Source organism: Schistocerca cancellata, chromosome 9, assembly GCF_023864275.1.
Source record: "Schistocerca cancellata isolate TAMUIC-IGC-003103 chromosome 9, iqSchCanc2.1, whole genome shotgun sequence".
Classification (NCBI taxonomy): Eukaryota; Metazoa; Arthropoda; class Insecta; order Orthoptera; family Acrididae; genus Schistocerca; species Schistocerca cancellata.
In genome coordinates this window covers 157102138-157130032 of record NC_064634.1, presented here as the reverse complement: position 1 = coordinate 157130032, position 27895 = coordinate 157102138, and the positions used below count along the sequence as shown (strand labels likewise).

At 41.1% G+C, this 27895-nt stretch overlaps 1 protein-coding gene across 2 annotated transcripts in view; it reads left to right on the top strand.

Moving 5' to 3' along the window:
* The window catches only part of LOC126100243 (histone-lysine N-methyltransferase eggless-like), a 351861-nt gene that overhangs the window by 112632 nt on the left and 211334 nt on the right, over positions 1-27895 (top strand). For both annotated transcript variants that reach the window (XM_049910825.1, XM_049910824.1), the window contains exon 4: positions 23655-23798. In XM_049910825.1, coding sequence (XP_049766782.1) covers positions 23655-23798 — 144 coding nt within the window. The remainder of the gene's footprint in view (positions 1-23654; positions 23799-27895) is intronic.

Sequence of the window (27895 nt, the reverse complement as noted above, 5' to 3'; positions counted from 1 at the left end):
GCACTTAAATTTTTATTAGATGTTAACAGATTCCTCTTTTTCAGAAATGTTTTCCTTGCTATAGCCATTCTATATCTTCTCTGCTTCTACTGTTGTTAGTTGTGCTGCGCAAATAGCACACCTTAGCTACTACTTTTAGTGTGCCTTTTTCTCATCTAATCCCCACAGCGGTGCCTACTTTAGTTCGATTACATTCCGTTACCCTTGTTTTCCTTCCGTTGATGCTCCTCGTATAACCTCATTTCCAAGACACTATCCATCCCGTTCAGCTATTCTTCCAAGTCTTGGACAGAACACAATGTCATCCGCAGAACTCAAAGTTATTATTTCTTCTCCCTGATATTTAATTATTTTCTCAAATATCTCCTTGATTTCCTTCTTCACTGCTTGCTCATTGTTCAGGTATAGGCCACAATCTTGTCTCGTTCCCTCCTCAACTACTACTTCCCTTGAATGCCCTTTGACGCTTATAACTGTAGTGTGGTTTCTGTACAAGCTAGAAAATTGTTGCGGAGTGCAGGAAATCCTCATTTGAATAATACCTTGATATTACTCATCAGTCTGGGATCCATACCAGATAGGATTGATGGAGGAAATATAGAAAATCAAAAGAAGAGCAGTGTGTTTAAGTTTCAACAGTGTACATTCCTAGAAGAGTCACTCAATATATCACATCCTCCTATGTATTTCTCATGAAAAGACCATGAAAATAAAATCAAAGATATTCAAGCCCACCTGAAGGTTTCCTAGCAGTCCAAACTATTCATGATTGTGATAGGTAAATGAAGTGACAGTAATTAAAAAATACCATAAGGTTACTTGTGGTATATAGATTTCAATCTGTATAACCTTTCACTCGTTGTATTTTATCTCTGCTACCTTCAGTACTTCAATGTGTGTGTTACAGTCGACATACTCAAAAGCATGCCCTACTTTTACCTGTCTTTTAAAATAAGTCCTAGGGCCAGTTTTGCCTCACATGTTCCTATCTTTCTCCAGAACCCAGACTGTTCTATCTCGAGGCTAGCTTCTACCAGTTTTTCTGTTCTTCGGTAAATAATTCGTGTTAGTATTTTGCAACCATGACTTATTAAACTGATAGTTTGCTGATACTGCATATACTCAACTATAGGACATGTTTATTTCTAAAATTAACTTTTGAAAATACAAGGTCATCTTACTTTCACAGATTAAAATATAGCTGTGTATGTCAATGTTTTTACATAATGTAGGAGATTAATATAGGGGGATTTCTTACATTTATAGATGAAGTTTTGGCAACTGTGGCCACATGCAGATTTACTTTGAAGAAGTCATAAATATTGGAGGAGGAGCAGTGATCACTGCTTGGCTGCCCAGGACTAATGTGGGAAGAGGAGTGATGAATATGCATCAAATTTCATCATGCTGCCAACAATGTGAATGTGAAATGTGTACCTTGGCTTTTTATGAACATGTAGCTTGTTTGAACTGCAGTTCACCTCAAATCTTTTGTAGCCAGAATTCAAAATTGGACAAATGCTCAACAGTAGTATATATTTTTATAGGAGACAAATTGATGCTAACAAAAATGTGTTTGTGCAGAACACTTGGGGCTTGGCATAACAAATAAAACATGAGCTTAACAATGGCACTAAAGCAGGCACTGTACTAAAACATTATTGATCTTCGAGGTTGACTACCGTATTTACTCGAATCTAAGCCGCACCTGAAAAATGAGACTCGAAATAAAGGAAAAAATAATTTCCCGAATCTAAGCTGCATTGAAATTTGAGACTCGAAATTCAAGGGGAGAGAAAAGTTTTAGGCCGCACCTCCAAATCGAAACAAAGTTGGTCCATTGTAATATGAGACATAATTCAGATCGAATGAATGACGATACAGCTACAGTAGTTTGGTTCGAGCCGTAAGCTTAGCAGTTAAGCTTTACCAGGTAGCCATTGCTATGCGTCAGGCGCTCCGTCCTTATTTATGCGGGTACCCTTCGTTTTTCACGTGCTTCGTGTGGTTTGAATTGATTGCTTATTTTTCTTTGATCTGATAATTGCCGTTCTCTTTGTTATATGTGTTTTCGTCACTCTAAGCTGAAAATGCATAACTGTACTGTGTCATGCATTGTTTGTCGCATTCCGATAATGAATGTTGACGACCTGTCGCCGCTTGCGGCATGGTTTGCTTTTGTGCGTGCTACCGCCGCTTACAATAAAAAAAAAGAGAGTAATTGTCTCAGTAGCGAAACAATGGCAAGAGACTGCTGCTTTCTTTGATAATGATCAACAAGAACCAAATAATAAACTGCGTATGATAGAAGATAATCTGAACGAGAGTTTAGCGAAAATTTTTCTCCGTTTGAAAATCTTTGCAGACGCCTCTTTAGTACATTATTTTCTGCGCAGAAATTAGAGTCATCTTAGATTTAAAAATCTAGTCAATTGCCGTGCTTCATTTCTGACTGTATCATTATTAGGCATAAGAATAATACGAATATGAACATGACATATGTGTATACTTCCGCGTTTGTGTTATCTCACTCTAGTTTCGTAGTTTATTAGGCAGACAGGATTTAAATGAGATAGCAGCAAATACGAAAGAATACATGGCAAAATGTTTATATTCGTATTATTCTTATGGTGAAGAGAATACTGCATGTGATTCAGAATTCACAAAAGTTCCCATTAGCAACCATCTCTTCTCACAGATAGAAAAAAAAAATCAGAACGTAGAATTGGCCATACTGACAAACATTGCAAAAGGTCTTGCCAGTCGGATTTTCGTAGTACATTGAAAAGCTGCTACATTCGAAGATGAACAATATGGAATTTGTATTTACTTCGTTGGATAATGTATGAAAATGCAGTGGTCGAAATTTGGGGCGGAGAAAAAAGCTTGTCTTCCACCTTTTTTTTAAATTTATTTACTGACGCAGAAGTTTTGGCGCCAGTATTTATCTTTGTGCCTGTAAAGCATGCCTGTGTAGCACTACATATATTCGACGGCAGAAGTTAGTTGTGGCGGCACCTACCAACATATTTCAGAACTTCTGCTTACTTTGCACTCGATTCTAAGCCGCAGGCGGTTTTTTGGATTACAAAAACCGGAAAAAAAGTGCGGCTTAGATTCGAGTAAATACGGTATAGTGTTTATTTGAAGTGGTACAATGTATGTAGGCTCAATTGTAGGGGGCTGAAAGGATGGCGTACTTCTATCATTTCGTTTGCTTATATTGTCAGAACTGCAAAAACTGTAATGGTAAAACTTTCAGTAGATGAAAATTGCAACTTGCCTCTCTTAAGAAGAATTTTAAGAGTTTGCAGCTCACAGTTGGTTCACACAGATAATAAGAGGCTTGGTGATTTGTGAAGAAGAGGCCGCAAACTATGCTGCAGGAACACAATTTGATGTCACAGAAGTTATGGATTATAGGCGAAGTGAGCCAAAGAATAAATTAGAGTGTCACTTCTGACCACTAGACTTTGAGGGGATCAAAGCGTGGAAGGTTTCATAAAGTGGAGCAGCAATTTGTGCAGTATGTGCAAGAGAAATGCAGTATAGTATTCTAATGAAAGCACTGGAGACAGAGGAATCTGCCAGCTGTATGCATTGTGGAATTCAAAGCAAAAACTAGCTAGTGCCTGAGGATCATGAAGAGGGCAGGACTTATATTAAGACACAGAATGAGGCTAATTCTGCGGTTTCTCATGGCATTCAATGAAAAGCAACTTGCTTATCAGCATCGTTCCTGTAATTCACCTCCCATCTCATCTTCGTGTGCTTCCTCTTCCCTATCTATAATATTGTCTTCAAATTTGTTTCTGTTGTGGAGCACCTTTGTGTACCCCTTCCATCTTTTAGCTTTCCCTTCTTTGCTTAGTAATCTCTTGCCACCCAAGCTCATACTATTGATATAGTTGTTTCTCTTTTCTGCAGAGGTCTCCTTAATCTTTTTGTGGGTAATGTCTGCCTTTCCTTAGTTCTTCATGCTGCTACAGCCTTTCATATGCCCTCTAACTGTTCCTCCTTGTCATTTTGCACTTTTTGCCAGTCTCATTTTTGTTTGTTTGTCTGTATTCCTCTTCACCTGCTTCATTTGCTGCATTTTTATGTTATCTCCTTTTTGTCAGTTGAATTTCTCCTGTGTTATCCAAGGATTCTACCAGACCTTATTTAACCTATTTGATCATTTGCTGCCTTCATTATTTTGTCTCTCAGAACTACCCATTCATCTTCTACTGTAGTCCTTTTTCCTGTTTCAGTAAAGTGTTGCATAATGCTCACTCTGAAACTCCCAATAATCACTAGTTCTCTCATCTTCTTCAGGTCTCGCCTCTGTAATTTGCTACTTTTTTGAAATTTCTTAACTCTCAATGTACTGAAATGATTGTGCACTGCAATGTCAAGTGTGATTTAGACGCAAAGTGTTTGTGTGCTCCACAACATGACTGCTGACTCATGTTAAATCTTTGTTTTGTTTTGGCTTTGTCTTGCGATGTTTTCTCTGGCTATTGTGTGTTCTGGTATGTTACATTATTAAATGTTGTCAGTAAAGTGGACATATTTATACTTCAATATTTTTGGTGACCCCCATGTGATCTCCACTTTGTACAATGCTGCTTAGAGTGTCATACATGAAACAGCCCCACCATGAGCCCTCTGCACACTGACCTGTGATTTCCCAGTGAAGGATCCACCACAGACTATTGACATGCCAATGAGCACACTAATTAACAGTGCCACAGTGAAACAACCACTATGGCAGCAAAACCTAGTCCTTAAGCTAGGTCACGCGACTACTGATGAAATTAAGTAAGTTACGTTGTCGGTACATGTAATGAAGATACGGCTGTGGCAGTACAGGACTTTTAGCTTTACTGCCGAGTACGGATTGGTACTCAACCATTAAAAATGCTGTAATCACACACTTGTCGCAGTCCAAAACAAAAAGCGTTCAAAAGTTACTTTGTCTTAAAGCCTTCACAGTTACTGTGCTGCAGAGTCCAGCACGTTACACTGTCAGTGAAGATATTCTGTGGAACACCTAATGGTTTCACGTACCACCAGATGTGCAGAAAATACTTACTCTCTGCTCTGGCAATTGTGATGTACTTGTGCGAACTGCAGACCATACTGCAGAGATGAACCCATCCTCATGTGTAGTAGCTGTTTGCCCATAGCCAGACAATACAGTGTCGCTACTCCCCGAGGACATGCCACAAAAGTTTGTTGGTACCGCACGTGGTTTGCCTCTGATGTGTGGAAATGCACCACCAAAAGTACTATTTTATTGTGACTTTTCTACATCGAACGCGTGAGTATTGGTGTCAACTAACTTTTGACAACAGGCAATCATGTTATTCCCTGATCTGTCTCCCTCTGGGAGACAATCCGGTTAAGTGAGTTTTTGTGTGACTGAATATAGACAAAGACTGCCAGGCATTTGTGCTCCATTGTGTGATCTTTCAATGTAAGAATATCACTTGTGATGTCTGTGCAGCCTTTGACACATTTGTTCAGCCAAACCAACAATTCAATCACATGAACTTAAGACATTGTTGGATCTTTACGATTATCTGAAGGGTACACTTACTGCCTGACTGCTTTACTTGTTGGCCAGAAGTTTTTCCCATGGTTGACATCACCATCGAAACAGTTACCACCACATTCTTTTGCAGATGGATTACTGGTTTCAGAGTACCTTTTGATATTACCACTGACTGAGGCAGGCAATATTAATCTTACCTATTAAAAGCACTTGCCATCTTATTATGTATGAAGTACATCCGAACTACAGCATATCACCTGGCAGCAAATGGTTTAGTGGAATGTCTGCACCGGCCCTTCGATGTCATGAATCACAAAGTTGGACAAAAATGCTGCCATTTGCCCTTCTGATCCTCCAAACATCCATCAAGGACGATCGAAGAGCTACAGTAGCAGATCTTGTCTGTGGTCAGCTGATTCAATGGCTGAATGAGTTCCTTGACAGCATGCCAAACGACTTCTTTGTCCACCCACTGTGCTTGCAGAACTGGCAGTTATGTCCTGTTGGACAAGTGTTCAGCAGATCCATTGCCCTTTTATCTTCAGTTACCCCTGAAAATGTGGCCGTCTTTTTTCATTATGACACTGTGCACAAGCCTCTGCATGACGAATTGTATCCAGTCCTCAGCAAAAACGAGAAAATGTTTAAGGTTGGTGTTACGGGTACTCTAGCTGCAATCCCTGTGTACCACCTGAAAACCACTTTTCTGTATTTTCTATGGTGATTTGAACAAATCACGTGATAGACCTACCACGGACATGACACAATCATCTGCCACTCTGGTGCCCATCTTAGACAAGCCGCAATGGACATAGGGCATCAACCCTGACGACTCAACAGCAGTCTTGGCGAAACCTGTTGTCACACAATCTGGACATCTCATCCATTTTAACAGAAGATATTGTTAGACTACGACTTACCTTAGAAAATAGATTAAGGAAAGGCAAACCTATGTTTCTAGCATTTGTAGACTTAGAGAAAGCTTTTGGAAATGCTGACTGGAATACTCTCTTTCAAATTTTGAAGGTGGTAGGGATAAAATACAGGGAGTGAAAGGCTATTTACAATTTGTACAGAAACCAGATGGCAGATATAAGAGTCGAGGGACATGAAAGGGAAGCATTGGTTGGGAAGGGAGTGAGACAGGGTTGTAGCCTATCCCCAATGTCATTCAGTCTGTATATTGAGCTAGCAGTAAAGGAAACAAAAGAAAAATTCGGAGTAGGTATTAAAATCCATGGAGAAGAAATAAAAACCTTAAGGTTCGCCGATGACATTGTAATTCTTTCAGAGACAGCAAAGGACTTGGAAGAGCAGTTGAACGGAATGGACAGTGTCTTGAAAGGAGGGTATAAGATGAACATCACCAAAAGCAAAACGAGGATAATGGAATGTAGTCGAATTAAGTCGGGTGATGCTGAGGGAATTAGATTAGGAAATGAGACACTTAAAATAGTAAAGGAGTTTTGCTATTTGGGGAGCAAAATAACTAATGATGGTTGAAGTACAGAGGATATAAAAATGTAGACTGGCAATGGCAAGGAAAGCATTTCTGAGGAAGAGAAATTTGTTAACTTAAAATGTCAGGAAGTTGTTTCTGAAAGTATCTGTATGGAGTGTTGCCATGTATGGAAGTGAAACATGGACGATAAATAGTTTAGACCAGAAGAGAATAGAAGCTTTCGAAATGTGGTGCTACAGAAGAATGCTGAAGATTAGATGGGTAGATCACATAACTAATGAGGAGGTACTGAATAGAACTGGGGAGAAGAGAAATATTTGGCACAACTTGACCGGAAGAAGGGATCCATTGGTAGGACATATTCTGAGGCATCAAGGGATCACCAATTTAGTATTGGAGGGCAGCGTGGAGGGTAAAAATCGTAGAGGGAGACCAAGATATGAATACTCTAAACAGATTCAGAAGGATGTAGGTTGCAGTGAAGTGATTACATAATGTAGTGTCAAATGTGATTAAGAAGTGAAGTGTTTAAGCTCCACAACATGACTGCTGACACATGGTTATTCCATGTTTTATATAATTGTTCCTTGGCTTTGTATTTTGACGTTTTCTTGGGCTGCTGTGTGCCCTTGTAAGTTCTGTTATTAAATGATCCCAATAAGATGAACATATTTAAGCTGCAACAGTACAATTAACAAGTGAAATATGGTCAATCCACATCTGCCCCTGGGAATGTGTATACAGTCCAAAATTTGGTTTTGGACTCTCTGTGTTACCATTAAACAATCAATCTGAAACCTTTCAGTGTCTTGAAGTGTCTTCCATGGATACAGCTGTCTTACAATATCTATTTAGAAAAATTCCTGAACATTCATAATTTACCACCAATGGTGTGTTTGAGAGAAATGCAGTTGGCATCCCTGCACATGCCTGTGTTTAATGTGTAACTACCGGAAGTTTCATTATTGTATGCCTGTTAGTTATTGTTCAATGTTGTATTGAGTAGAACGTTGTGTCACACAGTTTGCGAATTTCGAAATGGCAGAGTTAGGGAAGTAATTTGTCTGCATTAAATTTTGCGTGAAACTCAAGAAACCCTTAACAGAGACACACCAAATGATGCAAGAAGCCTACAGTGATGAGTGCGTAAGGTGTACTCGGTGTTACGAATGGTTCACACAGTTAAAAAATGGCCAGATGGAAATTAAAAATGACCCTTTTTCAGGATGCCCTTCCATGTCTGCTGATGATGCTCATTCAAGAGTGTCAATGAAATTGTGCATTCCAGTTGAACACTGACTGTCCAAGAAATTGCAGAAGAATGTAAAATTTCAGTTGGATCATGTCATGAAATCCTGACACAACATCTTCGAATGCACTGTGCTACTGCCAAGTTCGTCCCAATAAGTAAAAGGCAAACTTAGAAAAATTTTGTGGACAAAGTTCCGGAATTTTTTGAACAGACTTCATCAGGATTCTTAAACTAAGAGTTAGCAATGTTTAATTTATGATCTGTATAAAATTCTACAAATTTTGGTTCTCTTTAATTCCTTCACCCCGGTTCAAATTCTCCTACTGTTTTTCCTTAACGTCCTTTTCCTATTACTAAATTTCAGTCCCTCTTTACAGTTAACCCTGAACGATCTGAATAATTTCTTTTCCTGTGGTGGGCATTGGCTTTGTGCCTGTCCTGATTATGATAATGCATTCACTGTGTTGTTCATAGCTGCTTACCCTCATTCATATTTTCATATTGATTATTAGATGTACTCATGGATTGAGGCTAACTGATTTAGGATCTATAGCCCTGTACTGACCTGATGAGAAGTCCTGCTACTACAGTCCTGCTACTACACTTCACTAATTCCCACTATATCTCACTTCAACTTGTGCATCTCCTTTTTTAACTTCTGTAACTCCCCTGCCTGATTAAGGGAGCTAACTTTCCACACTTCCACAGCTTGTGGTCGAGTGGCTAGCACTGCTGCCTGTGGATCATGAGATCCCTGATTCAGTTCCTGGCCGGGTTGGGGATTTTCTCTGCCTGGGGACTGGATGATTGTGTTGCCCTCACTGTTTCATCCTCATTATCATTTGTGGCAGTGGCTAGGTTGGACTGTGTAAAAATTGAGACCTTGTACGGCCGCTGATGACTGCGCAGTTGAGTGCTCCACAAACTAAACATCAATATCAACATTAACATTCCAAATCCTCCTACATGTTCCCTGCCAGGAGATGTGAATGTGGGGCTATTTTTCGTCCAGAATGTTTTACCCAAGAGGATACCATCGTCATCTAATTGTGAAGAAGAGCTAGCATGCCCTTGGGAAACGAACAGTTATAGTTTCCTGTTGCATTCAGATGTTCACAGTAACAGCACAGCAAGAGTGTGTCAGCTGACTGTTGCCCCATGCAACTACTGAAAAGCCTGCTTCCTGCCCTCATTGGAAATTATGGGTTAGTCCAACCATTAACGCCTGCTATGTGTACAAACAGGTCACTTCTTGATTTAAAATTGTGTGATGTAAGTCTTTTTGAGGTTGCAACCCTAAGTGTTAGCTGTGAACTATTTGCAGGGCTGTTCAGCTATCTTCGGAGCTGTTTCTGCTAGAGCTGAGTTTGTGCTCTTTGTTAGTGAACTTGGGCCATCAGCAAACTTTACTGTTTTTGTATAGACCTTTAAGCTCATTAGAAGTAATTTATATAGATCAGAAACAAGAGCAGGCCCAGTTCCATCCTTGTGGCATTCATTCTGAGCTTATTTTCATGCCTGAGATACAGTCTGTTAACAATACCCTGTGCTGTGCGTTGTGCAGGTAAGATTCCAGCCACAGATGTCGTTATTGCAATTACAGATGTCATTACTGTCACAACACTTCAGTTTGTTAAGTAGAATTTTGTGTTACACACAATCAAAGGCTGCGGCAAGCCTACAGAATATATCGTGAGGATAATTTTTCATTTTTACCTCTGCAAGCAATTCATTTGTGAAGTCTTGTAGCTTTTTCTGGGGAGAATCCTCTGTGAAAGCCAAATTGATATGCAGTTAACAAGTTCTACTTAGTTGAGTAAGTCAGTAATGTATCAGAGCCCACTTTCTCAAACACTTTTTGAAAAAACCAGTAGTAGTTTTGTATGTTTGTAATTACAGTTCGTTTGATTATATTTAAAATTTTATAGAAGGTTGTTGCTAAAACGGCCACGTCCTTGTCATGCAGCCAGTTCTCTCTAAAAATGTTTTCTCTTACACATTCTCTAATTGCTGTTTTTGATACTACCCCATGCTATCATGTGGTAAGTCATTCAGTTTTATCTGAAATTCCTTCAAATACCGTATGCACAATATATGCCTTGTATCACTGCATGTGTCATATACAAAATAAATGACAATAAATCCAGCATCTGCTGTGGTGCTGTGTATCAACGGGGTACTCTGTGTTGTGTGTGTTTAGTTCCCTTTTTGACGGAGTTCAAATGTTCTGACAATCTTCTGTGTTCCTCTGCTCATTCCTGCAAAGTAGTAAATTTTCTCAACAAAGTAAAAACTTACCCCGAGATGACAATTATCTTTATAAATATACTTGAGACAACCACATATACTGATGAAATATTCAGCCTTCACTATTTCCTTACTACGAGAGGCATACCCCATAAAATATGCTTCTATTTCATCTTTTATATCCCACATACAAGGATTATCCAATATTCGTAAAGGAAGACGAAAAAGAGCATCCACAACCTGTTTTTCTTCTCTATTCAGGTACTGCACACCAAGAATGAATTCTTGTAAAATGTAGACTATGAGATCAAATCATGTGTTAAATATTTTTCTCTACATTAAAAATACTATAGCTCGGTGATGTGAATGAATAATCACTCTGTGTCATGCTGACAGGTGAGAAGAGTATTTTGAAAACATCTGTCTGGGGGAGGTACTGTCTGATGATATGATAATGGGACTTAGTTTGAAAGATATGGATGATACAGTATTAGATCCAGAATTTGACAGTTTTTTGTAATAGTAATGACCAGATAAGGCAGAAGCTACAGATAACATTGCTTTGAAATTTCCAAAATCATTGAGGGAAGTGGAAAACATGACTATTCAAGTTTGAGTGTGGAATCTATGAGACTGGAGGCAAACTTCACTGAATGGAAAATAAAACTGAAGAGCTGTTAGATGACAATCAATTTGGCTTTACAAGATTTAGAGGCACCAAAAAGGCAGTTACGGTGTTGCTGTTGATAATGGAAGCAAGATTTAACAAAAAATCAAGACATCTTCATAGGATTTGTCAACCTTGAAAATGTGTTCAAAAGTGTAAAATGGTGCAAGATGTTCAAAATTCTCAAAGGAAAAAAGTGTACACTGTAGATATGTTAAGACTCAAGATGTGAAAAAAAGGCAATGGAAGCTCAAGAATGAAGTGAAGTGCTTGGATTAAAAGATCACAATACATGGAAGTACTTCTTCCTTCTCCTGAGGTAGAATTAAGAAAAATTAATGGCATGAAATATCTGATGAGCATAGAATGTGGATTGTGAACAAACCAAAGAAGGAAGAAAGAGATGAGAAGTCTCAGAAATTAGATTATCAATAAATGTAACATACAAATTGTGTCAACACAGTATACGAAATGATAGACTTCTTTTATGTTGGAGCCAAAATAAATAAAAAAAAAAAAAAAAAAAAAAAAAATGGATGAAGCAAGAATGATATAAAAGGCAAACTAGCAAAGGCATACAGAGCTTTCCTGGCCAAAATAAGTCCACTAGCATCAAACATTGGACCTAGTTGGACAAAGACATTCCTGAAAATGTGCATTGGAGTGCAGTGTTGCAAGCAGACATATATGTCTGCTTGTGTCTGTATATGTGTGGATGGGTATGTGTGTGTGTGTGTGTGTGCGAGTGTATACCTGTCCTTTTTTCCCCCTAAGGTAAGTCTTTCCGCTCCCGAGATTGGAATGACTCCTTACCCTCTCCCTTAAAACCCAAATCCTTTCGTCTTTCCCTCTCCTTCCCTCTTTCCTGATGACGCAATCGTTGGTTGCGAAAGCTAGAATTTTGTGTGTGTGTTTGTGTGTCTATCGACGTGCCAGCGCTTTCGTTTGCTAAGTCACATCATCTTTGTTGGAAACATTCCACATGGGAAAAATATATCTAAAAGCAAAGATGGTGTGACTTACCAAACGAAAGTGCTGGCAGGTCGATAGACACACAAACAAACACAAACATACACACAAAATTCAAGCTTTCGAACCAACGGTTGCTTCATCAGGAAAGAGGGAAGGAGAGGGAAAGACGAAAGGATGTGGGTTTTAAGGGAGAGGGTAAGGTAAGGTAAGTCTTTCCGCTCCCGGGATTGGAATGACTCCTTACCCTCTCCCTTAAAACCCACATCCTTTCGTCTTTCCCTCTCCTTCCCTCTTTCCTGATGAAGCAACCGTTTGTTGCGAAAGCTTGAATTTTGTGTGTATGTTTGTGTGGGAAACATTCCACGTGGGAAAAATATATCTAAGAACAAAGATGATGTGACTTACCAAACGAAAGCGCTGGCAGGTCGATAGACACACAAACATACACACAAAATTCAAGCTTTCGCAACCAACGGCTGCGTCATCAGGAAAGAGGGAAGTAGAGGGAAAGACGAAAGGATGTGGGTTTTAAGGGAGAGGGTGAGGAGTCATTCCAATCCCGGGAGTGGAAAGACTTATCTTAGGGGGAAAAAAGGACAGGTACACACACACACACACACACACACACACACACACACACACACCTATCCATCCGCACATACACAGACACAAGTAGACATTTTTGTCTGCTTGTGACTCTTTCATTACATGACAAGCAGACATTTTTGTCTGCTTGTGTCTGTGTATGTGCGGATGGATAGGTGTGTGTGTGTGTGTGTGTGTGTGTGTGTGTGTGTACCTGTCCTTTTTTCCCCCTAAGGTAAGTCTTTCCGCTCCCGGGATTGGAATGACTCCTTACCCTCACCCTTAAAACCCACATCCTTTCATCTTTCCCTCTCCTTCCCTCTTTCCTGATGAAGCAACCGTTGGTTGCGAAAGCTTGAATTTTGTGTGTATGTTTGTGTGTCTATCGACCTGCCAGCGCTTTTGTTTGGTAAGTCACATCATTTTTGTTTTTAGAGAGAGAGAGAGAGAGAGATAGAGAGAGAGAGAGAGAGAGAGTTACTTATTTATGACAAAGGCCTTACTGGCTGAAATCTTTGAGAGTCTTTTTGTTGTGCTATATGATGAGTGGCAACTTTCCTTTTCATAATATTGACACAAACATTTGAGATGTTGTATTATAGAAGGATGTTGAAAATTAGCTGGACAAATAATAAAAAAAAAAAAAGAGATATGGTAGTCTGCAAAATTGACGAGAATAGGAAGACATGGAAAACACTGGCAAGAAGAAGTGACAACATATTAGGGTATGTGTTAAAACATCAGGAATAACTTACATTGTACTCGAGGGAGGTGTAGGTAGTAAAAACTGTAGTGAAGACAGATATTTGAATTTATCCAACAAATAATTCAGGAGATTGGGTGAAAGTGCTACTTTTGAGATGAAGATTTTGGTGCAAAAGAGGATGTTGCCATGGGCCACATCAATCCAGTCAGAAGACTGATGACCCCACAAGGAAAACCATCATGCTTGTGAATTCTTGTACTGTCTTCATACCTTGACCACAGCGAACACATTCTTTTCTGTTGTTGAATACAGTTGTTCATAGGTTGTGAGCAATCTACTTGAAAAAACTATGCCTGAGCAAGACACGTGACCCTCTCTTTCCTCAATTTGGTGTATCTCCACCATCTGTTGTGATATGATATGCCATAGACTAATCTACATGACCTAAAGTTTTCGTATTTGGCAGAATTCCTTAACTTTTTCAGACTATCTTTGACTTCCCTTTTTTTCCCCCAAAATCCATGTTGTTCCCTTCTGTAAAAGATGTGTCAACTGTACACAAATAGAAGTTTGCTTTGGAAGTACACAGCTTATAACATTTTATGAAATCAAGTCAGTCTCTCTCTCTCTCTCTCTCTCTCTCTCTCTCTCTCTCTCTCTCTCTCTCTTGTGAACACTTATCAGTTACCTCCAATTTCTTTGGATTTTTTTGAACTCTTTCATTACATATCACTCGCTCCAGCAGTTGCAATTTTCCACTGCCAAGTTAAGACTTTTCTAATCAAATCAGAATAGGCTTTTTCATATTTATTTATTTATTTATTGGTAGCACGTCACAGATCTTTATTGCAACTAACAGCCATTAACATACCATGGGGCTCGTAAATGTCGTGTGTAGGTGGTTGGTGGTCATGGGGGCCATGCGCTATTGCGGTACTTCTTCCTTTTTTGTCCTGTGGTCTTCCTATTTGACTGTATTCTCTCTCATATTTGGTCTGTAGGTCACATTCCCTTTGTTGATAATGTAACTTTTTTGGAGGACATTGATTACAGCTTTTCCCCTCTTCAGTTGTTTATTTTAAAACACTTATTTTGGTTAAGTTATGTTGGGTCTCTACAGCCAGGTTTGACCTCCACATTTAAAAAATTTTAATGGAAGTGCAGATCGTGGGAGAGGGGAGGGGAGTGGATGGTCGAAGGCTGAGTAAACGTTATGGTAGCCAGCCAGTGTGGGGGATCATGTATGCACATTGTAGTAGCTCGCTGACTAAGCATGGAACTCATTGTTGATGCCAGAGCTGTTACCTCCCCTGGCCTGCCAAGGAATAGGTGCCCACCCATTTGGGGAGGATTCTGGGTAATGGCCGTCAATCCAAGTGGCTGGTACACTCTCTGGGTGATGCCCATGGGAAGAGCCCTTGTTCAAAGTAGGCAGTCATCTCAGACCATGAAAAGACCAAAGCTAACAGCCAGTGGCTGTGAGGCTCCGACAGTCTCTTTGGAAAGTGCTGAATGCTTCAGTGTAGATTATTATGACCCCTCCTGGATCAGGCCATGCGAGGAAAACAAAATCGAGCAGATTATGGAACCTTGCTCCACTCAGTTCCTAGTTTGCACTTTGACTAATGGAGGGTCCTCCCCGTAGGCTACACCTGTGCCTTTTGAGTAGTAATATCGAAAATGTTTTTGGAGAAATCTCTTCCTGCAGCAAGCTAAGAAGTGATTCTGTCATAATGAAAGCAGCAGGTCATACTTAGCCTTAGCACCCCCTCTTTAAGAAAATTGGTAAAGTACATGTCACCATAACACCCCACAGCTCAAACATGATACAATATTTAACTTATCACTAAGATGGAATGCTGCAGATGGATGCGGAATTAGAGGGAAACTTAGAGAAGATGCTGCTATGGATTACCTTAGACCAGACATTTCAAGTAACTTCCATAATATGAATTTGACCCTCACTACCCCAACAGAAATAATGTCCATCATAAAATCTTTAAAATCAAAAACATCTAGTGGGTATGATGAAATATCAACAAAGTTAATTAAAGAATGTGATTCTGAGCTAAGTAACATATTAAGCTATCTGTGTAACCAGTCGTTTATCAGTGGAATATTTCCTGAATGGCTGAAATATGCTGAAGTTAAGCCACTGTTTAAGAAGGGAGATAAAGAAATAGCATCAAATTTCCGTCCAATTTCACTGTTGCCAGCATTCTCAAAAATTTTCGAAAAAGTAATGTACAGTCGTCTTTATAACCATCTTATCTCAAATAACATACTGTCAAAGTCACAGTTTGGATTTCTAAAAGGTTCTGATATTGAGAAGGCTATCTTCACTTACAGTGAAAATGTGCTTAATTCATTAGACAAAAACTTGCAGGCAACTGGTATATTTTGTGATCTGTCAAAGGCATTTGACTGTGTAAATCACAATATCCTTTTAAGTAAACTAGAATATTATAGTGTAACAGGAAATGCTGCAAAATGGTTCAAATCTTATATCTCTGGCAGGAAACAAAGGGTGTTATTAGGAAAGAGACTTGTATCAAGTTATCAGGCATCATCCAACTGGGAACTAATTACATGTGGGGTCCCACAAGGTTCCATTTTGGGGCCCTTACTTTTCCTTGTGTATATCAATGACCTTTCATCAGTAACATTACCAGATGCCAAGTTTGTTTTGTTTGCCGATGATACAAACATTGCAATAAATAGCAAATCAAGTGTAGTCTTAGAAAGATCAGCCAATAAAATATTTGTGGACATTAATCACTGGTTCCTAGCCAATTCTTTGTCACTAAACTTTGAAAAAACACACTACATGCAGTTCAGAACTTGTAAGGGGTGTCCCAAGAGTATATGTCTAACATACGATGACAAGAAGATAGAAGAAGTGGACAGTGTTAAATTCTTGGGATTACAGCTTGATAATAAATTCAAGTGGGAGGAGCACACCACAGAACTGCTGAAGCGTCTTAACAAATCTCTGTTTGCAATGCGAATTTTGTCAGACATAGGGGATATAAAAATGAAAAAGCTGGCATACTATGCTTACTTTCATTCCATAATGTCATATGGGATTATTTTTTGGGGTAATGCATCAAGCCAAGCTAAAGTTTTCCGGGCACAAAAACGTGCAGTAAGAATTATATGTGGTGTGAACTCAAGAACATCCTGCAGAAGCCTGTTCAGGGAACTAGGGATACTAACTACAGCTTCCCAATATATTTATTCCTTAATGAAATTTGTCATTAAAAATATATCACTTTTTCAAACCAACAGCTCAATTCATGGAATCAATACTAGAAATAAGAATAATCTTCACAAGGATTTAAAGTCACTTAGTCTTGTACAAAAAGGTGTGCATTATTCAGGAACACACATTTTCAATAACTTGCCAGCAGCCATAAAAAGCTTAAGAACCAATGAAATTCAGTTTAAGAGAAGCCTAAAGGATTTATTGATGGCCAACTCCTTCTACTCCATTGATGAATTTCTTAGTAAAACCAACTGATTTGTATATAAGTACAACATAACTTCTGCACAATTTCAGTGCAGTAATGTGTTCACTGAAAATTTGTGTGTGTGTGTGTGTGTGTGTGTGTGTGTGTGTGTGTGTGTGTGTGTAAGTATAATCTAACTTCTGCACCATTTCAGTGCAGTAATGTGTTCATTGTAAATAAGTATTACAGCAATTGTATTACATGTTTATTACCTTATAAATAAATAAAAAGCTTTTTTATTTGAAATTCAGTGCATTAGTATTTGTAAAATGGCTCTTAGTGTTCATTAAAAAATGACGATCATTCCACTTGGGACCTGTGGAATGGTACATTAGCTTATTTGTTTTAGTTGTAAATATTTGTCATGTATTGTTGTTTTTCTGACATGTTCCACATCCTGGAGGACCTCCTCACTACGGATCAATTGGAATGAAAGTAAATCTAATCTAATCTAATCTAAGCAAGGAGGACTTCGATATGCGGCAGACAAGGTTGACCCCAGGGCATTCATCCTTGGTTTTGAGGGGAATTTGCTTTCTGAGGAAGTCAAAATCATTGTATACTGTTGTGATGAGAAGGTAATTTCTCATTCCTATATGGTACTTTAAATACTGATACTATGGGCATATGTCCTGCTGTTGTATCAATAACCCAACTTGTGGCGACCATGGTTGGCTGCTTCGTGAAACTTCACCATGTGCCTAATAGCCATTCAGTGGCAGTTGCATTGACAGTAACACTCCCTGATCCATGAAGTGAAGTGTTTTGCCTTAGTTAAGGAATGAAAGATCTAGAAATTTGAGGTCTTGAATCTCCTCTCATATTTTGATGTATGGGAAAAGTCTGTTTGCTTGTATCACATCCCAGTGGTGTTGAATTTTGTCATTACTGTGGCAAAGTCATTGACAGTACCTCAAGTACTGATGTCCTACCTTCTCTCAACGTTGAGTTGTTGGTAGTAACTCAAATAAATTAGCTCATGGTGGGAGATACGCACTCCCTTCTTGTAGTTCCTGGAGCACCATCTTCAGAGACCTCGACTCCTCACACCTGACCAGAGAAGCAGTATCCTCTTGCAGCTTCTATTGGTGACAGGTTCACTTTAGGGAAACCTTCTCTTCGGGAGAGTACCCACCAGCGACCTAACACAGACCGAGGAGCCATGGAATGCAAGTCAAAAGGTCCGTCTATTTTTAGATTTTATTCTCATGGTGATTAAGCCCTTAGAAGAGTCCCTAGTCGCTAAACTAGTTAATGAGAAAAAAACAAATTTTGAAATGGCTACTCCTGTGATGCTGGATATGGCAGGCTCCCCTCATGCCACCAGACTCAGAACCTATGTTCATTAATGTTGTTCCAATCCCACTGGTGACTGACTGTCTTCCTGGCACTTCATGCCTAACTGGGATGCTGTGGACATGATAAATCAGTAGAACAGCAGTTGGTATTTACTGTCACCTGCCAGAAACTGCAACAATTAATGCCCTACTGCTCAGTGATCTGTGCTGTGCTCCAAGAAACACATTTCACTGATAACCATCGGATCTCCGGCAGTGACCACCATGCCAGTCCACCTTTCCCACAGCTGGGTGGTGCCCACGAGCTTAGCTCCTGATCTGAGTGGGTGATACCAGAGTGGACACTCTGCACATGAAGCTTGCTAACCTTCAAGCTTCTGGCCCTTCTTCCATGGCTGTCTCTTCAGATAGGAATGATTCTCTCTCTGCTCCAACTTTTGCTTCCTCACTCTTCCCCTCGGTGGCCACTCCTTGGGAGGAGGGCTAGGCCTCCGGCTTGGGGTGGAACCCTTTCCTCCCGTTACATGGTTTGTTCCAGAACAGATGGGGGGGGGGGGGGGGGCGGCTTCTGCTGCTGCCAAACTTCTCTCTTTTGTAGAACACATTGAAGATAGGTTTGGGGAAGTTGTCTCGCTTAGCAAAATTTGATCTGCCTTGTTACTGATCAAAACCTCTTCCGCCAGTCAGTGCTGTTCACTTTGTGCTTGTAGCACTTAAGATACATCCCTACGAACATTATTCCTCATCAGTCCCTAAATATGACACAGGGAATTATTTTATATAGGGCCTCTTTCTTCAATCTGATGAGGAACTCAGGACTAACCTGGCACAGTGCGGCATTCATTTTGTCCAGCGAGACCATGGAGGTCGTAAGGATAATTGTGTTGATACCGGCGCTTTTATCCTGGCTCTTGAGAGGGATGCCCTTCTGGAAAAAGTCAAAGTTATGGTTTAACATTGCAACGTGAAGCCCTGTATCTCACCTAAGCACTGTTTCCAATGTCTCCATTATAGTCACATGTCTTCACGATGTGAGTCGACTCCTGTTTGTGGGGACTGCGGTTGCCCTCTCCATGTGGGGAGTCTTTGCATCTTATGCCCAAGTGTGTGAACTGTTCTGGTCCGCATTCTCGTCGCTCGTCAGATTGCCCGATCTATAAAAAGGATAGGAAGATGCAGGAATTCAAAACTCTCGACCATCTATCCTAGTCTGTAGCCCAACAGAAATTTGACAGTCTCCACCTGGTATCTCTAATGTCTGCCTTTGCTTCTGATACATCATTTCCTCCTCCTCCTCCCCCCCCCCACTCCTTCCCCTCCCCCTCCCTCCTGTCCCCTTTCCCTCTTCTCTTCCCCCTGAGAGCCCTCTTTCCTAGTGTCTCCACGACAAGCAGTCTGTTACTTCGAGTTGGATGCAGAACACATTCTCTGTGGACCTAGAGATCGCTTGTTTTCTTTTGGTTCCTGATCTTGCTGCTACTTTCTTTCTTCGTGACTACATCGTATCTCATTCTTCAAAGAAGAAGAAAATGCATAGGTGTTGGGATGATATCTCCCCACCACCATCACCCCCCCCCCCCCGCCCCCCCCAACTTGCTACCCCACCACCATCATCCTGCCTGCCCCCCACTTTGACATCTCGTGGAGTATTGCTCCCTTCCTCTCATCAATCAAGGTCCGAGCTTACATCCAATAAAGTCACTCCATCCTTACCGACGACAGAGACTGACTTGGCACAATGATCAATTCTGACTCATTCGACATCCATCTGGGCTCTTGTTCTACTCTCCTCCAATCAAACTGTAATGGTTACTCTCATTATCTTCCGGAATTACTGTATCTTCTTTCTCTCTCTTATGTAACTTGTGTTGTATTACAGGAATCTCATTTTACGGATACTCATTCACTGAATCATCTTGGTTTCCAAGCCTTCTGCCAGAACGGGGTCGGTGCTTTGCGAGCTTCTGTTGGTGTCTGTATGTTGGTCCCCATGGACGTTTTAGTTTCTGGGTTCCTCTTCAATCTGCGCTGGAAGTGGTGGCAGTTTGGATGCATTTAGGCGGCTCTGCAATAACAATATGCAATCTTTGTATCCTCTATGGGGTGGTACTGCGAACACTGATGGGGGCAGGATTGTGGAAGACTTGCTGGTAGGGCTTGATCTCTGCTTCTTCTACATTGGAGCTCCCACACACTAATTGTGGCACTTGACATTTTTTCGGTCATTGATCTTTCTCGTCCATTGATCTTTCCACCTGTAGCCAAAGATTCCTCTCCTCCATTCAGCGGGGAGTCCACAACCATTTGTGTGACAGTGATCATTCTCTGATTGTCCTATCTTTTCTTCAATATCATTCGCCTGGATGCCCTTCCAGGTGGGCCTTTACCAGTGGAGATCAGGATGTTGTTTCATTGGCTGCCATCCCAATTGCTCCACTGCATGATGGCATCGACGAGTCCATAGAGAGTTAGACTGATGTCATCTTTTCAACAATTGCCTCAGGGTTTTCTGTTCCTTGGGATCTCGTTGATGGAACACTGCCCCTTAGTGGACCCCCGAAATTGCTGCAGCTACTAAAGACTGCTCTCATGCCGTCCAATGCTACAAACAGCATCCCTCTCTCGAGCACTCCTGTCCTTTAAATGACTTCGTGCCCAGGCCCATTATCTAATTAAATGCCAGAAGAAGATTTGAGGGAACAATATGTCACTGCCACAGAGCTGCGTACTCTCTCTTCACAGGTGTGAGTAAAGATCTGGCACATTTTTGGCCACCGTCCTCCTACAGGTGTCCCAGGAATTTCCCAGAATGGTGTTACCCTCCGCAGCCCAAACTCTGTCATTGATCGTTTTGCGCAGGCCTTAGCATTGGTCCACTATCTGCCCATGTTTCGTCTTCTCAAACACTGTCTTGAATAACTTTCGTTAAGTTTTTGTTAGTTTACCTGAATTCGGCAATCCGAATTGCTATTGCCTGGTGTCAGCACCTTGTTGCAGTCTTCTTTTATCTGCACAAAGCTCATTGATACCACATGGTACCACCACATGTGTGGCACCTTACATGAGTGGGGCCTCCATGGCTTTCTCCAGATTTTCTTTCGTGTTGCAGGTTCTGGTTGGTTCCTTTTGTAGCACCATCCGTTTGCAGGAGAGTAGGACTCTGGAGGCTACTGTTTTGGGTGTCCCTCTGTTTTTAGTGGTTATTAGCAGTCTGATGGTGCCTGTGGGACCAGTGGTGCACCCGCTCTTTTTTTATGCTGATAACTTTTGAATTTATTTTTGTTCATCCGTGATAGGCATTGGTGAACACAGACTGCAAGGAGCAATACACCAAGTGCAGTCTTGGGCACTCGCTCATGGCTTCCAATTTTTGGCTGCCAAGATCTGCTTTATGAATTTGTGTCATCAGTACAATGCATCACCATCCGGACCTGTATCTTGATGGACTAGTCGTTTGATGCCTGGTTGACATGGCTTTCCCATCAACTAAAGCAGAGATGTTGGTGACACCTAAGTGTTCTTCAGTCACACCTCAGTATTCTTCAGTGCCTCAACAATACCTACTGGTGCATGGACTGTTCTAGTGTTCTCTGGCTCTACAAAGCATTGGTCCAGTCCTGTCTAGATTATGGGAGTTTCACTTATGGCCCAGCATCACCTTTGACATTACAGATGTTGGACCCAATATACCATTGTGGAATATGACTGGCAACTGGCATCTTTTGGACTAGCCCAATGATCAGCCTCCAAACAGAGGCCGGGACCCCACTGTTGCAGGTTCTGCATCACCAACAGCTGATTGATTATCCATTAAGCATCCGCTGCTGCTTGTAGCATCTGAATTACCAACTCCTCTTTCCAGATACAGACGTCCACCTCCTACAATGATGGCCCAGGTCTGGGGTTACGATCACCATCTGCATCCATTCGTATTTCTCACAACTTCAGCTTTCCCCTCTACTACCAATTCTCCAGGTCCTCTCATAATAACCTGCGTGGTTCAAATGCCTTCTACAGCTCTGTCTTGACCTGTCACAAGGTCCAAAAGACTTGGCTTGCCTGAGGCCCTTGACTACCAATTCTTTGTCACCCTTGGTGTGTTTTGGGGATGTAATGAACTCCACGCCTTGCTGGATGGCTGCAGTGTTTTCACTGCAGAGTTGGTAGCCATACTTCATGCTCTTGAGCATATCCGTTTGTGCACTGCTGAGTCCTTCCTCATCTGTAGTTTACATGCACTTGACCTGGGTTATCCACATCATATCTTTATCTCGACCGTCCAGGATTCTCTTTTTGCCCTCAAACAGTGTGGCCACTCAGTGGTCTATGTCTGGACCCCATGTCGTCTTGGAATCCTGGGGATTGACAGGCTATCCTCTTTAATCTTCCTGACTCGCTGCCCTTGTGATCTGGTTTTACGTCATGAAAGAGGTTTTTATCACACACTATGACAGAGGGTGTCTCAGCCTCGTCACCTCATTTAGGGGTTGGTAGGATGAGCAGTGGCTATCTGGGCTTTGTGATCTGCCCCAGCCCTCACTGTACCCACTCTTCTGCTGTTTTTCCACTTTCTTGCACATTATGTCTGAATTGGTGTTCTTCCTCTGTTTTTCTGTGCTTCTCTCACCCTGTCTGTGGTACTAGTCTTTTCTGTGTATTGTGTGTTGGGTGGATGGGGGTTCTTCTGGTAAGAGGCTTGCTGTTACAGCTAGGAGGGAGTGATGACCTTGTAGTTTGGTCCCTTTCATCAGTAAACCAACCAACCAGCTCAACAATCAAATTGCTCTAAATATTTTTTTTTTTTTGTCCATAAATGAATGGATCCATAATGCCTAGTATTGGACATGCCAGTTTGGAAAGCTCACTATCTTTGAAAAGAACTGCATGCTAATATATTCATAAAATAGGTGAAATTCATTTAAAATTATTTCAGCCAACTCACTGATGTTGCTGTTGCCATAGAGAGGAGGGAATTGTTAATAAATAGCTAAAAAGTGGTATTGTATCATCATTTGCAAAATAGCTACTATGGTTGTAATTTGGAAGTCTGTCACCTATTGCTTGTGGAAATAATATGTTAAACATTCAGATAGGTATAGCTATTTATTCAAATCCAGTGAAAACAATCTGGCAGGCATTATCGAGAATTTCGTATACCTTAGTCAAAAATATTGTCTCAATAATATAGAAGGAAATGACAGCCAGAATATTTGTTGCTTGCCACCAGGGGTTTATCTCAATGGCAGGAGTGTCACTGAATTAAAAATTCAAAAACTTAAAAAGAATTGTGTAATTCAATGACTTAAAGGATGTAAATGAAATGCAGTGTGACTGCATTTTTAATGAATTTATTTTGTCAATGTTAGGAATGCAGCAAAGTGATTTTTTTTTCATATTATTGTTATCTTTTGTTTCAGACTGTGTGCTATCTGATGGTGATGCTGAATACATAGTGGAAAATATATGTCCTGTTTTGGAGTCAACTTTCTCCAAGTTTGACTGGCATTTCCAGTTGGAACAAGGCACTGAGTACCTTATGGATGTGATGGACAAACAAGAAAGTAAGAGATATTTATATTTTCCACACGCATTCAGGCATAGTCTTTTTTTATGGAAAATGTACGTAACTGAGTAAAGAAAGAATGACAGCAAGTATTCCCCCTCCAAAACATTGTTCTCTGAGTAAAGAAAGAATGGCAGCAAGTGTTCCCCCTCCAAAACATTGTTCCCAGTAAAACAGCTACATATGGGTATTGTGAAATACATAATTAATTTGACTATATGTAATTAAATAAGTATCTTCCATAAAATAATGGAGCTGAGAGGAATATCAGGCAAAAATACAAACAAGGTCCTGTATTTTCAGGGAATATGAAACTTTTCCAAGAAGTGAATCACTTTATCTTCCTTCGGCATAAAAATTATTAACTCCTGTGGAGGAGCTGATAAATATGCAGAACCTGCGTCTTTGCAGCTATGTAAATAATAGAGAGGTGTGAGGTGGATCATAGAGAATGTAAACTGATGCAATGAAAAAATGTAGTAAAATAATTCAAGTACAAAGGCTGTGGCTCTATACAGTGGGTAGCTGAATGTTAATAAGAAAACAGAAGAACAGTAATTATTGGACAAGATTTTACACTGAACTATGTGAACAGTTTTAACATGGCAGTTATAAGTGGTGGAGTGTTTTGAAATGATGGTATCTAAGATACTAATACAGGTCAGGCCTGTGCTATTCTCGTTTAAGAAAATGGCAACCGCAGCGAACAGTCATATATTAGCAGTTGCCAAATGCTTCATGTGCTGTGTAATACTTTGACTTGTACATTGCTCATTGTTCTCTTTTGTTGTGAGGAGACTGGTCCTCCATGGTGTTAGAGTATGTCTGTCACAACACAGATGGAATTGGCAAATCATGTGCAATCTGTAAAATTTCACTTTCCTGAAAGCACAGAACATTGGTGTAAACTGCCAGCCCTGCAAGAGGGAAGCAGGGTTTGTTCCCTCACAGTGCTACTGTGTCATTGTGTTTACTTGTTGTGTAAACATTAGTAACAAATTATGACTTGAAATTAGACTTCTTTCTTTCCCAAGCAGTGGTTTCCTTGTTAAGCTTTCCAGGTTCTGCATATGAGAAATGATGGATGCTAAATATCAGCTGAGGTACCTTGATCTGAGTTCCAATTTATGGTACTGTCCTCGTTTCTATTGTCATTGTGTGTGTTTACTGTGATGGGAATTACTTACTTACTACAACAATTTCATTTTACTGTCTTGATGAAGTTGTGGAATTGTTGGAGGCGTATATATTAGTACAAAATACCATGTTTGTCAAATGCAAAAGCAGCAAAACATCGTAATAAGAGTATTCATGCCGTGCTTAGTGTAATTCCACTGAAAATGTAAGGAAAAATATTTAATTTTGTTGATTTCTATATTTTTTAATAGAGCAAATTGAACAAGGACTAAAGCCTCTGCCAGGTGCTTACATGTGAACTGCAGAGTAGTCATGTCGATGTAGGTGTTGGAGAGATTTTTTGGTGGATTTGACAATATTGTGTTCTGAAACATGTTTAGAAACTGGGTACTATTGCATATGATTGTGGAGATCTGGTTGAAGTTTAATGAATGTCTTACTATTCATGGCTCAGCAGAAAATATAATTTGACTGGAATGTATTTGGTGAACAGTTCATTCCACTTCTAGATGTAGCCATGAGGACACAGATATAGCTATTGCTGTAGATATCAAAGAACGAAAATGAGCAGGATAACATTTACATTTGAAATATTGATGTACTTTGGCAAGATGAATAGGTTGGGGGCTGTCAGAAATGAAGTTCAAGTCACTCAGACACTCTCTGTAAGTACAAGTGTCCAGTATCTCCTCCCAAACCCCAGAGCGATGTCAATCAAATTACGTTGACAAACAAGATATGTCATGAGTATTAACACTGAGAGGTTTATAACTTCCTAGCTCCAGTAGGATTGGAGACTAGTAATAACATTTTTTCAGCCTCTGACATGTAGGCTACCCTGCATGGCAGGTGTGTTCTGTGTGAATAGAATTGATGTGCCTTATTGGCGGCCTACTTTGTAGGGCAGCCTAAACATCAGGGGTAAGAAACAAATTATTAGCTGCATATGTGTGGGATTCTCTGCACAACAGTCATTCTGTGTTGGAGTAACATTGGCCTGCTTCTTCTACTTGTTCTGTAGCAGTTACATGTGTGATGAGCATGAACGGGGAAAGGTGGAGATTGGTGGAGGAGGATAGGCAGAGGTGGAGTTTGGAGAGGTTGATCAGAGAAGGAGTAGCAGAGGGGGACAGAGAGAGGCGAGGAGTAGATGGATGGGGGGGGGGGGGGGGGGAAGAGATTGATAGGAAGATAGGAAAGGACAGAGAGCAAGAGAGAAGGGAAGAAGCAGATGTATAGGGAAGAGAGAGATAGGGAGAGTGTGGCAGTGGGAAATGGATAGGGAGAGGGGGTAGTAAGAGATGAATAGGGTGAGGTGGAAAGGAGGAGGTGTACAGAAAGGCAGCAGGAGAAGATGGACGTAGAGAGGGGGAGGATGACATGGACAGAAATGGGGAGGAGCAGGAGATGAGCAGAGGAGGTGGGCAGATGGGTTGGGTGGGTGGGGGGGGGGGAGGATGTTGAGGAGGCAGAAATGAGGGGAGGCAAATGAGATGGCAGAGAGAGGAATGAAGGGCAATAGGAGGATGTGTACCGATAAACAGGAAGGAGGAGACGGTCAGTGGGAGAGGTAGATGCAGGAGACAGGTGGAAGGTGTTAATGGATAGCGGGCAGATTGAAAAGGAAGAAGGGGAGCAGGACATGGAGAGAAGAGCAACGTGAACAGGAGGAGGGGAATGAGGTTGTTGTTTCAGTGGAGAGGAGACTTACAGACAGATGGTTTAGGAGGGTATGAAGAGCCAGAGAGAGTGGAGAGGAGAAGATAGACCCAATATACTGGAGGATAAGGGGAGATGGAGGGGGAAGAACTGGCGACAGAAGGTAGGGAGGAGGAGGTGCAAGAGATACATATGCTGACATGTGTGGGGTAATGCCGTAGGGAAAAGGCTGGGATATATATGCAAAGCAGTCTGTATGTATGCATGTCCAAGAGCTCCTCCCAAACACCCGCAGCGAGTTCAACCAAATGTGGCACTCAAGCAGCAAACGTCACAACAGCACTGTGGGGCTCATAACTTCCTACCTCCAGTACGAGCAGATGTATGGCAAACAAAGATTTTTTAACCCATTGGGTAGATGCTATGCATGCAGATGGACATAGATTAGGATTGACGTAATAGAGTAGGGGATGGACAAAGAGGGAAAAATGGGAAGTGGGGATAGAGTGGTTGGGAGGAATAGGTGGATGGGGAGAAAGGCAGAAATAGGTGGATGGGAAGAGTGAGAGGAGAAGATGGAGAGAATTTAAGTATGTATATCTGTATGCAGGTTCAGGATCTGCTACCATACCTCTTGTTTGATTTCAACCAAATTTTGCACACCAAAAGCACACTTCAGGAGTATCAGCACTGTGGGGATTATAACCTTGTAGCTCCAATGGGAGCAGAGATAAGAGAAAAATGTGTTTTTTCAGCCCCTGCCATGGCCGCTCTGCATGACAGGCATGTTGTTGTATCATCATCGTGTTGTGTAGGGGCTGAACATGCATATAATCACAGCTGGGAGAAGTTCAGATAGATAAAGCTGGAGATGAACAGAGAGAGCGGGGCAGGAGGGGATGGATAGAAAGAGAATTTGCAAGAGGGGATGGTCAGAGAGAGGGAGGGCTGGTGGAGATGGACAGAGAGAGGGGCAGAAGGAGGGACAGAGATGGGCAGAAGAAGATAGATAGGAAGATGAGGAAGGAGGACATCACCAACAGGGAGAGGGGGAAGGAGGAAGGGACAGAGAGAAGGTGAGGATAAGATGGGTATGGAGAGATGGAGGAGGAGATGAAAGAATGTGAGGTGTGAAGGAGGGACTGTGTGGAGAGGTGGGTAGGAGGAGATGGACAGAGAGAGAAGGGGGAGGAGGAGAGGGAGAAGTGAAGGAGGAGTAGATGCACAGAGGGATGAATTGGGAGAGAGAAGCAGATGAGTAGATGATGACCAGAGGAGGCAATAAAGAGGGGGGAGGGG